General features: G+C 39.8%; 1 protein-coding gene across 1 annotated transcript in view; it reads right to left on the reverse strand.

The window, feature by feature from the left end:
- ZCCHC24 (zinc finger CCHC-type containing 24) overlaps positions 1 to 15035 on the reverse strand; it is a 109455-nt gene that overhangs the window by 14103 nt on the left and 80317 nt on the right. Inside the window, exon 3 of the mRNA XM_032694413.1 lies at positions 1136 to 1300. Within this exon, the coding sequence (XP_032550304.1) occupies positions 1136 to 1300 (165 nt within the window). The remainder of the gene's footprint in view (positions 1 to 1135; positions 1301 to 15035) is intronic.

Genomic DNA, 15035 nt, shown 5'->3' on the forward strand with positions numbered 1-15035 from the left:
CTCAAAGATCTCAAATAACTGCAATACCTACTGGTGGGGCAGGAACACATGGATAGACAAGAAGAGCAAAGCTCTTCCACATCCTTGAGTTATGGTGTCCTTAGGGAATGGCATGGAAACATAGCAGTGGAGTTCAGCTGTAGAAACCTGCACTGCACATGCTGTGATTATTCCCCAGAAAACACCATGTATGTGGCTCCAGGGCAAGCACAGCTTATGGAAGCACTGTAGACTGCAACCCTTCCAACAGTATGTCTCTGGCTTTAGTACTACTAAGCAGATAAGTTGCCATGAGAGGCAACTCTGGACAACTGATGACTTGCAAAACTTCTTTACTACAGAATGTACATATCCAAGTCTACAGTGCCTCTTGTACAGTGTCCATGAGACACCTCTTGAATAATTTGACTCTTTGAACATTAACATAAATGATGGAAAGAATTTAGAAAAACAAGGTAAGTATTTATGAAGTTGTGTTATAAATCAATGACCTTGTAATTTCTCTCACCTTCAAGACTGTAGTTCCACGCATGTGATAAATGACTTCATTGCTCAGCCTGGATTTTGGATTTTTTAGACAAGCTGTCTAAACTGAGGCAAGGAACAGGAGACCTTGTAAGCTTTGAGATTGTCTCAAGTTAGTGTTATTAACCAAGGAATTTTTTAGGCAAGAGTAATCTTTGTATTTTCTTTTATCACTGCTCTTTGTAAGTAGACATAGCCCCTTGATGAAGTCCAACAGGTGAAAAAAAGTAGTACGCATAAGAAATAACTGCTGACACCAGTGGAATGAAACAAAAAATTGATATAAATATGAAGAGAATTGGAAGAACTAGGAGGCCCATTACTATTGGTGAACTTGTTTTACTCTTAGATTAAAAGGCCCCACAGTCTGTTTCTATAAGAAAGGCAGGTAAAGATTTTGGGTTTGAGGTATTTTTACTGAACAAAGAAGGTTCAAATTGCAACTCTGACACCTCTCCAGATTTCCAGGACAAACAGCTCATCTGGGAAACCATTTTCTGTGGTATGCTGTAGTCCATGTCAAGTTCTGTTTAACCCTTACCCACACTTTACAAAGTCAGGAGCATTCCTAGTTCCAAGCCTTTTGCCAGCAGGTCTGCACTTCTCCTACCTGTTTGTGAGGATAAACGTTAATGTGGCACTTGATACATTCTTGTCCCATGTTAGCCCAGGAGTTTCCACTCATCCATTTTCTCTTGCATTTGGGGCACTTATATTCACCAAAGCAGCGTTTCTTGCCCTGGTATGGTGTCAGGCCTTCTCCTTTTGGACGAGCCTGCAAAACAAAGGGAAGTAGCAATGAATGAAAACAGGTGGGGGGTGGGTAGCAGAAAAGTAAAGGGTTTTTTAATTAGGAGGCTTTGGGCAAAAGATACTGAAGGCAGACAGGAAGGTCATATCCCCTTAATAAAGAGTACATATGTTGAAGCTAGAGTTTAACAGTTCTGCGAGTTGTTTCTGTAAGAAGTGTTCAAAAGTTCAAGAGGACTTATAATCCTTGTTAGTGGCACTGAACATAGTGCACAGGCATATTTCTAAACACCTTCCCCAACAGTTTTAATATTGGCTTCATTATAAGATCATCTCTATTGTGTACATATTGCTAGTAATACCTATATAATCTGGAGGAGTAGCTCACTACTAAAGGACTACTTCTTAACTAGAAATTCTAGTTAAGAAATCTAGTATATTCTCCACTGAAACCTAACATTAAGAAGATTTTTAATAATTCAGCTTTGCACAGCCTGTAAAGAATCAAATATTGGCAATTCATGAGTATGTGGATTTTCACATGGGAGCGCACCAACTGGGATTGAGTATGAAGAAAAGACATTTTGATTAGTGGAAAAAAACCTTTTATTAAATTTGTCTGGTTTCTGGCTCTTGGTAAATGGTTTTACTGATTTCTACCTTTTGAAGGAGACAGGAAGGGATTCTCAAATGGACTGGTGTGATGTACAGATGTTAAATGTCCCTTAAAGAAAGCCTTTTTATCTAGGGAAGTTGGTAGAGTTGACAATGACCTTATGCAAATACCATGTTTATTTTTTGTAAATACATTCACTCACTAAAACTGTGTATTGTACTTAACAAAATATAGTAAGGTATCTGATAAATTAATGTGTTAGTGTGAAGATGAGAGTACTGCATACAGCTGTCCTAAGATAGCTGCAAAGATGAAGCCATTTTTCAGAGTCTCCAGCAGGTGTTGAAATACTGTCCATGTATTCACTATGTTTAGTTTGTTGTTGCCTAATGGGAGATTTTTTTTGCCTTTGTAGTGGCAGAGTTGTATGATCACCTATCAAAGGATTCCTTGTCACTTATTTTTATGTCACGCCTAAGCAGCTTTTCTTTTTTAAGGTTCCCAGACAAAGTTTACGAAGGTTAAATGACCCATCATGCTGGGAAGGTGTGTTTTTTTTGTTTTGGGAGCTTGTACAATTTCTCAGTGTGTAGGTCCAAATTGCTTTTGATGTGAAAACATGGGCTGCAAAAGCAGGTGGTTGGCAGAAGCTCTGAGACTCTGCTCCCGTGGCTGATGGAGAGGGTGTACACTGTGTTACCTCCAGGGCTGCACGTGGGAGCAAGAGGCAAAGGAACATGGAGTGGGTTCTTCCCACATGTGGTGGGTGGAAGAGCAGGGGACCCCAAACCTACTCTGGCCTTTTTTTTCTCCTCTGTAGTGTCAGTAAACAACATTCTCTGGGGGTTTTTATGCTTATTCCTCAGCACAGCAATATTCTTTAAAAGATCAGATCAATAGCGATCTGATCGCATCTATAATAATTTGCTTCACGACACTCAGTCTGACAAGCCACTGTAAATATTCTGGCTCATTGCACAGATGAAGTTGACACCAGGACACATGTATTTGCAGTAATATTGCATAGAATAAAAAAAAAAAAGTTCATTGCTGTAATGAGAAACATTCTAACTTCCACAACTAAATGAGTGCTGGCAAGCACCCAGAGTGTAACCCTCTGATCCATGGTGTCCCTTGATAAGGATGAGAGATTGCAGTTGAATGTAGGGCAGGAAAATGTCAATTCATGGAGACATCCTTATTCTGGACACTTAATTCAGTTCTGCCTCTGAGGAGCTCGTAGCACAAGTCAGTGTAAGAAGGAGCCACGTGCTCTCTTCATTTAGAAATTCTCATGGAATTGAATAGGAACCCTGCATAAAGAGAGCTCTCATGATTGAGAAACCTTCCCCCTCCTCCTGAGGCATCACAGATTTCTTTATTTGCAGTTTCAATTGGGGCTATGTTATTGAACAGAAGCAAGCTATTTCTGATTCTCTAAGTCACACTCTACTTAAAAACTCCTCCTGCAGTCAGACCTGGGAATGCAGCTTCATTGCCCCTACCAAGCAGCAGTCCTTTCAGAAAACGTGCAGGTCACAGAGTTCATTATTTCCAAAGTAATAACACTGACTTTGGAGACAGAGTGTGTCTTAGAAGTCTTGTAAATGTTTACAAAGAGTATTTAAACATAACACTCCCACTGCAATATGTTATGTCAGCCATAAAGAGCATTTAAACTTCAGACTCCCACCGCAATATGTTGCGCCAGCCACAATGCACAGACAGGAAGCTTTCAGGGATGGCTGCTTTGGGCAGGCCTGTAACTATGGGTTTCCCCAGGTCTGGTAGTTGACTTCAGAGGCACCAATGCCCTGAAATGCTCTGCCCTCACAAATGCACAGGGGGGCACTGAAGATGCTAGTCTGTGAAGTCTGTGTGTACAGCCGGGCATTAGAAATGGAGGCTTTCCAAATTAGAAGCTACTTTTAAAATCTGGCTTATCTAACTTTCTCAGCAAATCGGAAACAGAACCAGGAAAAGAATGCAGGAGCCCTGACTCTGTCGGTAATTTCCTGTTATAATTGCTAGACTAAACTTCTGATTTATTTTTATTTTAACTTTTTGACTGTCACAGCTCCCTCCTTAGTCAGTGACTTTAATTAGCTTGCTGGCAAAGCTACAGTATTCTCTGTAGGTGTTTTGCTATTCTGCTTTATGGATGTTTATATGTTGCCCTAACAGATATTATTTTCCTGCCCATATCTTCAGTTTCCCTAACTGTGCCCCACAGGGAATTTGGATTCTCAAACAAGCAAGCTCATTTTCTCTAGTGAGAAACATCATTAGGAAGCACTGACAGCAGCAAAGGCAATCCTCCAACTCCCTCCACCCTTCAGATCCAAACAAAACAGATATTTGACAGTATTTGGTGGAAGGCAAAACCTGACTGAGATACACTAAAGGCCTGAGAGATCTGAGGCTGAGTGTTTTCTTTTTTTCTTTTCTTTTTTTTTTAATATTATTTAAAGTGTCTGGCTCCAGCAGCAGCACAGCTGAATTGCACAAACATTTCCAAGAAACAGCTTGCTCCTTGGCGCAGAAGCAGCCAGCCCTGCCCGCAGGGTGCTCGAGCACCCAGTCACTCTGCAGCAGAGGTATCTCAGCCCTTGTCCAGCCAGAGGGCAAGAGCTGTTTTCACCAGAGTTCTTAACTAAGTGCCAAAAAGGAGCAAGAATACACATTTTGTCATTTGGTATCAACTTAAAGACCATTCTTTTATGGAATGTGGGATTTACCTTGTTTAAACCATTAGCCTCCTATTCCCTCCCAACCCCAGCTCCATTTGAATGGTGGTTAATAATAGGCCTTGGTTGGTGTTTAGATCTTGCAATTATCCGAGCATTATCTCTTCTTACTCTTTCTGCAGATAGGGATTTATTTATGTCCAGAGTTAACCTGGCAGAGTTATGCCCCTATTAATAATGGCACAATATTTTGTTGTTACCATGTTAACATACACTGTCCCACTGCCTGTAGGCTCAGGTAGTCCCTGGCCTGGTTTCTGTCCATGTCTGCAAAAACTTGTGTATGTGTTCACTCAGACATTTCAAGGATTTACCTCATCCAGGACAGGTAGGCCTTTGGGGAGGATCAAAACTGAACAGATTTTTCTACAAGGATGAGAAATTAGCCATTGCTTATGTCTCAATGTCGAGATCGAGGCATAGGCAACAGATCCTTTGTGCTGTTTTGACTTTGGACAAATGCTGAGACAAATGAAACCACCTCTGCAGGTGTACCTAGCCAGTGGGTGTGTTTGCCTTGGCTGGATCCAACAAACGTACAAAGCCAGTGGATTTTGTGTGGCACAGTAATGAAAGTTACCTCAATATTCCATCCCTCACTGACACCCAACTGCCTCTATTTTTCATCCTCTTTCTTTCTTCAGCCAAAACCACAAATTGGCCATAATAAGATTTTAAAAGTATTTAAGTTGAGCTTTTCTGCTGGTAACTGGCCAGTCGAGCTCTCTCTCAACCTATCACACAGTACATTTCATGAAGGAATCTGCCAAATCACTTGGCAGTGACGGACATAATAAAGGACTCTTTGCTTCTCTGCTTTCCCTAAACAATTCACTCAAAGTATCAGTTTGCAGAGTCAGCAAAAACAAAACACCACCCCCCCATGCCCTGTTTAAAGCTGGATTCATTTTAAACAACATGGGACTGAGAATTTCCTCAAAGCAAAATAAAATATAGAGGAACAATGTAGTTAATGCTTTTCTTCCCCTCATCTTCCCCCAAGTTTGTTTTGCACAGCTGAAAGGCTGTGTACAGCATGGGGAAAGATGAAATCAGCATGACACTGGTAGGTGGATCCCCTTTATAGAAGAACTCTGAGAGGGTCTGCTTGTAAGCATGCTTCATCAGAAATGAAGCAGAAAAGCAATAATAGCAAACAACAGCTTGATGCTCTCACTGGCTCCCAAGTGGTTTGTGGGAGTGGGAGGGTCAGAGCTGTATTTTGAAATGTGAACCCTTCAACACTCTTGACTGAAAGTCTGCACAACTAGGAGATGGCATTAAAAAGCCCTAGCACTCTTATTTTGGTGCTACTGTAAGTGTGTATTTTTAATAAAGATGAACTGATGCTAATACCCAAAACGTCCAACTAAAAAATGAAAAATAAAGTATTAAGACTGATTTGGTGTACTGGGTGTTGTGGCATTCTTAGCACTAGAACTGCAGAAAGCTGCAGAAGGTTGGGAAATTCACAGAAGTCTTCTGACCTTTCTCAGCTCTGTGTATGCTGTGTAGACAATGAGGACACGCACACATGTCAAAATGGCACATAAACAGGAATCTTTAGATTGGTCAACCCTTTTTTTTTTTTTTTTTTTTTTGTCCTTCCTGACTTTTGTGTTCATATAAACCTGAACATCAACAGAAAACAGGCAGATAGGTTATGTGTTTAGGAAACGAATTTTAACATAGCTGGTCTATTGCTTTGTGTAGTCCATGTTGCTGGTTCATGATAGTGCTGAAGTGTGACACTGGAGACTTCTAAGGTATTTGAATCAACAGTTGCTACATCTTTAATTAGTACATGCAATATAGAAAGAGCATCTAGGAGATACAGAAACCAAATTAATGCCTTTTTCAGCTTTGTCTCTAGTTAATTTGTGTACTAGTGATATGATAAATCTTACTTGATACAGGCCTGTTAAAGGAAAAGAGGGATAATTGTCAGAAAGCAGACTCTATTACATCATTACTGTTTAAATAAAAAAGTCTTTTTTTTGCTGAAAAATAGATATGGAATTTCTAGTTGTTTTGGATATTTCAGATTAGAGATTTATGACAAATAAAATTATATCTGAACAAGACATGGCTGAAAAGTAAAAAAAAATTTGAAAACTTGTTTGGGTAGCTTAACAGGAGGCCAATATGTGTTTTATTTGACTGGGATTTTCTTAGGAGTCTTGTCTGTCATATGGGTTAGGGCTACTTCAGCCTCTGCCTGGGGAGTTCAGTGTATGGTTTTTACACCTTTGCAGTCACAGAAACAGACATGTTGTTCAGGGCAGTTAAAACTCATCAATTGTTATTGTTTATCTGAAACCTTTTTTTCGCATTTGTACCACTCCCACTCTTAGAACCTGATCAAGGTAGGAGGTGGCTTTGTATAGAAGTTCCAAATAATGGAACTATTACAGTCAGGCTTGCGATAAAGTTGGTTGGATTTCTCAGCACATCTCTAGAGCAGTATGTGTATTGTAGCCTTCCTTCTTGCTGTCAATGTGTTCAGCTGGGGAAAAGGGGCCAATGAATTACTGGAGCTGATGCTTGGCCTCCCAAACAAATGTAAAATTAGAAGTGGGTAAGACTGCTTAGGCTTTCTGTGTGTCTGCTTATTGCTCTGTGGTTGTCATATACTGTGCTCTTGCAATTAGTATATTCTGCCACCTTATTTGGGCAATAATTTCACAGTCAAGTGTATACAGGATTTTGCTCCTATGCACATTTCTCCTTTCTTTATTTCACCTTTATATATGTACTGCTACTGAGTGTAAATATAGTCCTCTACTTCCCTGGCTCTGGAGTATCTGTCTAGCAGGATGATGTTTAGAATGGAACACAATTTTCCAGGAGCAGAGCATTAAACAAAACATGCAAGTTTGTGCAGTGTGCAATCCAAACAGCATTAGCTGCTGGTTTGTTGTTTTTTTTTTCTTGAACAAATACCCTATTTCTGCTGTTACAACCCAAGTGTTAATCTTTGGCAAACATTTAAAAGCATATTGATTAAGCTGCGTCAATGAAATTTTACAGGTAAATTTTGAAATGGCAGAAGCTTGATTTTATTTGCCATTTTTTGTATTTACCTCTTGGTTGCTTTGAAAAATCAACGTTGTCAGTGTATTGTAGTTAGCTGTGATCTTGATCTTGTTTCCACAATGGCAAACCAAGAATAAGATTCAGTAGTATTTGTTACTAATAACATGCATATGCTTTCTGATGATGATTAAAGCAATAGACATAGTTGTCATGGACACGTTGATCAAAGTCTAGAAATCCAAGAAGCTTGGCAAACATTCTAACATTTAAATCAAAGTCTGGTTTTGTGGATTTTTCAGAGTCCTAGCCACGCTTTTAGGAACAAGGGCTTTTCTTCTCCTACAAAATGCCTAGTTGAACTGATCATTAGAACCATGCTTGGGTCAAAGATATATAATACTCATTACTATGCTAAGTTAGTTTGAAGCATAATAGTAGCTAATATTTGGCAATTCCACAAATACCTGATGTTCCAATTAGTCAACTCTGAATGTTCTGGGAAGTTGATAGGGTGGATTTTCTTCTTTGCCAATCCTAGTCATCATTCCACAGCTAGTACAGAGATAAAACCATGTAAAAGCTCAGTACCATACAGTCTGAGCAAACAGCTGCATTCAGGAATAGGATGCTGTTTTCACAGGTCTCTGTCCACATAAAAGAAGACTTGGTTGTACTGACAGAAGAAAGTAGTAGAATACAAAAGTATTTGGTAGAATGGTAATGTGGTGATGGGACTGATGTTGGACTTCCAACACCTGGACAGAGTATATAGCCTTAAGTTCCTCTCTGATCTTGGTCAGGTCATGTTATCAGATTGTACCTCAGCTCTTCATTTGTAGTGGGAAGAGGCCCTTTTGCTGTTCCCTGTCATTTCTGCAGTTGTGGCACTGTATAAATCACTTTGGGCTACGTAAGGTAACGTAGCTTGTGTAGCATAATGGAACCTTGAACTTCATCTGAGTTATCTAAAGGGCTGTTATAAAAAACCCAAGCAAATAACACTCAAAACTTCCAGTCAATCCTTTTCAAAGAAGAAAATTTGCATGTATAGTGTATTGTACAGAAAAATGTTCTCCCTAGATGAAGCTTGTTAGTGCAGCCTTAGTAGAATGTGAAACTCCCCTTACATTCACAATTCTAACTAAACTCAGATCAATTTTCTAGGTATGCTCAAATATTTAGTGTATCACATTCTATACAGGGCAACAGGCAATGATCAAGTGTTTAATGTGTTTGGTAGACTTTCAGAGCCACAGAACTGAACCAACCCTACCCAAATCTTCTATTAAGGAAAGCTGCAAGTAATTATCTTGGTTAACTGTACTTCAAGGACTTATTTTACCTACACATGCTACTCTTTTTTCGTTGAATGACTATGAAAGAGCTCCCAAATGGACTGTCTGTATTTGTGGCCAATCACAGCTTTAATACGTTTGTTCCCCTAGGACCTTGAAAACAATGGAATTACTTGAGCATATAAATAGCTGCCTAATGAATCTTCTTTTGAAAGTATTGTATAACTCAGCCTAACCCAGAACCTAAAATTTCAAGCACAAGGAAAGAATAGGTCTCTGGTCCCTATGCACATGAAGATAACCATTAAAATTTGACCAAATGTTAACTTGTGCAATGAAGCAAGCATACTGAAAAAAATCTCTTAAGGAATTGAATAGTGAAAACTGTTTCAAGGTATTGTTTAATGCAGTACAAAGTGGGGAAAAAAAGGCGGATGGGGCTAGAAAATAGGGATGGATAGTGCCTAAGCGAATCTGGGTCTTTGCTGTATAATTTAAAGACTGTATGTCATACAGAACATAGGGATTTGCATATCAAATTAGGCATGAGGAAGAGTTAAAAGTACACTCGCCTGCTGGGATGCAGTGAGGCACTTCTTTTCAGTATTACAAGATCATATTCTTCCAAACAGCTTGAGATAAAAAGGAAGTGGTCGAAATCCTTCTTTCCCCTTCTCTGATACAAAATTGGACATGCTGAATTAATTATGAAGAAACTAGGAATGTATTCATTTTAATAGTTTCCTGATGTTTTGACTCTTTTGTCCCTCTTCATCCGTTGCCTGAAAACATACAATAGCAACACTCTCCTCTTCTCCCTTCCCCTCTGGTAGCACACTATATTAAATATGTTGGTATTTATTTAGTAGTTGGAATGAAGTTTCGGAGAAGAAAAGGTCAAACCCTTGCTATAATCTAGCATTACCTCTTCCAAGTTGAGGTCAAGACTCATCCTTTTGGACCTGTTTAACTGGGCCATCTCAGATGCCTTCACGTGGATTTCACAATTCCCCTATGCCTATTGTGGCACAACTAGGGCACTGATCTGGTGACAAGCTGACAGGTCTACGGATTACAAACTTCTGTCCTTTACAAAGCAGTGGAGTAGTTCCAGTAGACCCCTTGCCTTCCCATGGGTCAGGAGACCCTTAGAAAGAGAAAGGCAGACAGATGTCACTGAAGGTAATTTTATTCCAAATCTAAGTGAGTGGCAGCTGCTATTGAAGCCAAATTCAACATGTGGGATGCTGCTTTCTGCTTCATTGCTATTCTGAGATGTGCTTATGCAAAGTCTCTACCTGAGGAAAAGATGTGGATTGAGTTATGATGCAGATCTCCAGTTGATCCTGTGATGGTATTTCTTTCCATATTAAATGTCCAGGTAAAGAAACTCCATGAGAAGACTGTCCAGGCTAGACTAGGTGCACCACTATTTGGTCAAAGCAAATTTTCAAAAGAGGATGTGGATCAGATAATCTTCCAGTTTATGCAGAGACCGTTGAGCTTGCATTGTTTTTTGGTTTATGTTTCAACTGGGAATCTGAGACTTCTCTCTCTTCAAACTACATGCAGAAATAATAGTGTTGTCCTTACCATTTGGACTGTGAAAACTGTATTGTAACTTCAGCTGCAGACATGGCAGTTTGCAAAACCTGTAGTACCTGCTCTTGATATAACTTTGGTGTCAATTTACAAAGGGAGTAGAGAAAAGACCTGTGTTAAATACAAAGAGGTCTGCAGGTGTTGATGGGAGATGGATTTCTCTACTGCTTGAGTGGCATTGTAAAATCCTACTGTATGACAGCTGTATCATTTGGTGGCTTCATTCTTTTGTCAGTCTGGACCTCTTGTGGCTTTCCTCTAAGCCAAATATCTGCTGGGCTATATATGTTGAAAGTACTTTGGGAGGGATTTTAATACATCAGTGATCTCAAGAAGAAATTTCAACTTGAGAATCTGCTACTTTCACTTGTTCATTGGAAACAGTTTGTTGATGTCCGGGGATGTCAAGGGAGACCACTGCTTTAGGTTAAAGTACTTTTCCATTGGAGGTAGAGTGGTTTGTAGGACTTGGATGACATTAACAAGGACATTATAATAAATAATGATTTTATTCCAATTAGAATCTTTGACATTCATATATCTAAAAACCCCATTAATTTCTTGCCCGGTTTTTAAATGGAACTTTGTCGCCCCAAAGCATTATCTGTTTTTCCCATCCTAACACTTTGTATCCCACAACATGTTTAACCTCAAACAACAGATACTTTAATATCCTTAACTAATAAAAGATTTTTAAGAAATATATCCAGTTCATATGCAGTTTCCTGAATAGTCATTGTCCTGGGCTCTGCAAGTGGGCAAAGGATGAGTGCTTAGTGCTCTGCAGGCTGGGCAAGGGGGTGTGCAGGGGAAGGTATTGCACTAGGAAGTGGGGAGGAGAAGGAGGTGGCAAAGCAGAGAATATTCTAATTCAATACAATTGCACAATGCAATATGAAATCCAGCTTTAGCAATGTTACCACTCAGGAAATCGCTTGTTTTGCTCTGATTTGACTTTATGTTACTTGTTGCATCCTCTGGACTGACAATCTTTTTTCTTGTTCCATTCATATGTGTATGAATTATCATAATGGTGGATTTCTTTTATCCTGAATTAGAAATGCTTTTGCTCATGTAAAGGTTTTATCTCTTCAAAACAACTCTTGAAAAGCAAAGGAAATATTGTTAAGATGATAAGGGCAAGTTTGAGGGGAAAGGATGTTTCTAGAAGAACTCAGCCTTCTTCCTTCCTTCTGCTCTGTAAGGGACAGGATCTCTTTCAACTACCCGATAAATTCTTAAGAATTCAAGACCTGGTTCATGGCATATCCTGCACGCTGCATGAGAATAGACAGAACTACAGTAAGAAAATTCCAACAGGAGAGTGCAGGATCACGAGAATGTGATCTTGTGGTTAAGGTGCAGGGCTGGGCCTCTGCAAGCCTGGGGTTTTGTTCCTGGCTTGAATACAGTCTTTTTCTGTGGCTTTGTAGACAAGTTACTTGATCCATGTTTCAATTTTTCACCTGGAGTATGGGCAGTACTAGTGAACCTCACGTTCTGGGAGTATAATCAATGTTTGTTACTACAAAAGTGAGCAGTATGCATGAATCTTGAGTTACACAATCCTCAGACGAGGGTTTTGAACACGGACTGCTATTGGACTGTCATTGGTGACCATGACCTCACCTCTATGAGCAATTTTTTTTAAAGGCTCTACTAAGAGATGATTTTGTTCATACAGTTTGTTTTCCCTACAACCTGATTGGTTTAAGGCAGAAATGTCACAAGCAGTTAATTGAAAATGACATCTCCACTGATACATCATCAAAAAAGTAAATAAAAGGACGTGGCAGAAGGTAAGGCAAGTACATACAGAATTGTTACAAGGACTTCTATCTAGGAAATTCTTTATGCAAAAGATGAAGCTTGGGCTGTCTTTGAAAATCTTCCCACTGCAACAAATGCAGCACAAGGGCTACCTGCCCCCTCTAACCTCCCCACCCCATAGCAGCATAGTGATGCAGCCTCCCAGGACACCAGCACACAGGGCAGGCTGTGGCCTGTCCTCCTCCAAGATTAAATACCACAGCAAGAGTGTCATTGCTTCTAGCTGGAATGGGCCCTTTGCTTGAACTATTAAGAAACAGGGAAAGGAAATAAGGACCAGATGAGCAACCACCCTCCCTTTTTCCACCTCAGCCTCCTTCCCTCCACCTTCCCCCCACACCATGCTGTCTACGAGATGACATACAAAAACACCAATTGAGTCAGCCTGCTTTAAATTACGGCATTCTTTTTGAGCCTGGAAAAAGACATGCTATGCATAACCCAAAAATGAAACATGACTTCAGCTGCTGATACGTAAACGGCATAGATGGTTATTGTGTTTAATAATGTGAAAGGGACTTTTTTTCTTGTCCCAGTGTTCTTTCCTCTCGAAATATTCTGTCAGGTTACACATGAGCGTAATGAGTAGAAGGAAGTTTTAGAAACCCACCCTTTCTTCCCAGAGTAGCCACGTGTTCATTCATCTACCTCAAGAGCCATCAAATCCCAGCTACCTTAGTTCATGTGCATGGCACTGCTTGAGAGGTCCTTGCTTACTTTGAACACCTGTGCATGTACAGGTGCCTGGGAGGAACTCCTTGTTAGAATTTTCTTTTACAGTAGGCCTCTTCTATCCTTCCCTCCCTTCACAGTCCATCCTGTTCCTGCAGTTGTATTTGCATTTTCCACCAAGCTCCTTCACTGTTGTTTTTTTTTTTCCACTCTGCAGAAAACTAACTTCAATCATCTGAAAAATTACTTGTGTCATGGTATCAGAACAGCATCAGCAGCTGCCAAACTTTGTTAACCATTCTGTGAGATTCATAGTTGATGTCTGTAGCGATACAAGAACTTTTTACTGAAATTCTTGTGAAAACAAACTGGTTCCCTCTCTAATATCTTTCTTGATCATGTGCAGAAATATTTAGTGCTTTGAAGGTGAGGAAGGAGGGACTGCAATCAATAAGTAAAGAGTGGAAATACTAATAGGTGTCTGAAGGTAAGAGGACAATACAGGCAGTGTTGTGTGAACAGGAGTTCTCACATCAGACTTCTGGTAGAATGAAAGGAGATAAGTGGCAACCAGGAGATGACTGCACAAAAAATACAGAATAAAATTTATAGCCTTTTCAGCTATTCAGATTCTGCCTTCTGTTAGTTAACTGACTCTATCTTTTCACTCTTAATTATTTTGTTTTTCTCATCTGTCACAAAATAAGCCAGGAGGACATTTATCTGAAACTTCTTAGGAGACTAAAAGGTCATAGGTTGAATCAGGCCATGGATGTTGTGTGCGTTTTTAAAAGAAATAAAATCTCTTCTATGTTGAAATAGGAAACTCATGTCTGACTCATCAGGCTGCCTGGCTGTACTGTAAGAAATGAAGTCTTTTGGACACCTATGTTTTAGGCTCGTTCTGTACAGCTGTGTAGCTGGAGCTTTAAGATAATCATTGCTATTAAAGATTTTGAAAGGAAACTGTTTTGACCATAATATAGTCAGAAAAGTGAAACAAAATGGTAACTGTCTAAACAAGTGAGCTGTAATCACCATTTCCTTTCATGCAAGTAGATGACATTTCTATTCCAGTTTTTTTTTCCATTACCTCTTTGCTTGTTCCTTCTTTAAAAAGCAAAACTAATCAACTGTTTGAAATCTTCACAATATGTTTGTACAGTGGCCCCAACAGCATTTCCTATATTTAAGAATTTATTGTCAAAGGCACTCACACACAGCATTTCCTTATCATTGATGCTTAAAATCTCACTTCCTGAAAGTCAACACTTTACTGCCTGTGTACATAGCAGTAGCTGTCACCATAGGACACATTTCACCATAGTCTCACACTGGATTGCTCTGAGCACATAATATTGGCAGTACCCCAGACCTGTTGTCAGCAGCTGAACCAAAGTGGGGAATTGGCCTGAGGCCAACTGGTAGTTCCCTATTCTTTGATGTATAGTGTCCCCAAGAAACATCAGGAGATGGACTGGGACATGAATAGGCTTTACAGAGTAAATCTTTCTCCCTGAAGGGAGAAATTTTTTTCAAGAAAAAACCCCAAGTGAACACCAAACCCCACCAACAAGTTAGGTATCTCTTTTACTAGTGAAGAACATACTGCACCAGAAAGCACATGTGAAGGACAGCTGTGGTGTTCAGCTACTGCATATGACTGAGAACAGTTTTTTCAAAATATCTGATTCCAGTTTTGTCCTAGCAGACAGTTTGTATATCCACAGATGATTGAAGTGAAAGCCCCATTATTACACAGGGAGAATACACCTCCTAGTTGAAATGTTATGAGAGCAGAGGATCCACCAAGGGGCTGCAGGGCACAAAAGGCATGACAAGACTTTGTGCTGTGTTCAGTGCTTGTCATGGGAACATGTTTGTGACCAAGGCCATCTTCAATGTTTCTAAGATCTAAGGCAGTCTTCCTGACACAAACAGTGAACAGACCACAGCACAATA

This window comes from Chiroxiphia lanceolata, chromosome 8 (assembly GCF_009829145.1).
Source record: "Chiroxiphia lanceolata isolate bChiLan1 chromosome 8, bChiLan1.pri, whole genome shotgun sequence".
NCBI classification, from domain to species: domain Eukaryota; kingdom Metazoa; phylum Chordata; class Aves; order Passeriformes; family Pipridae; genus Chiroxiphia; species Chiroxiphia lanceolata.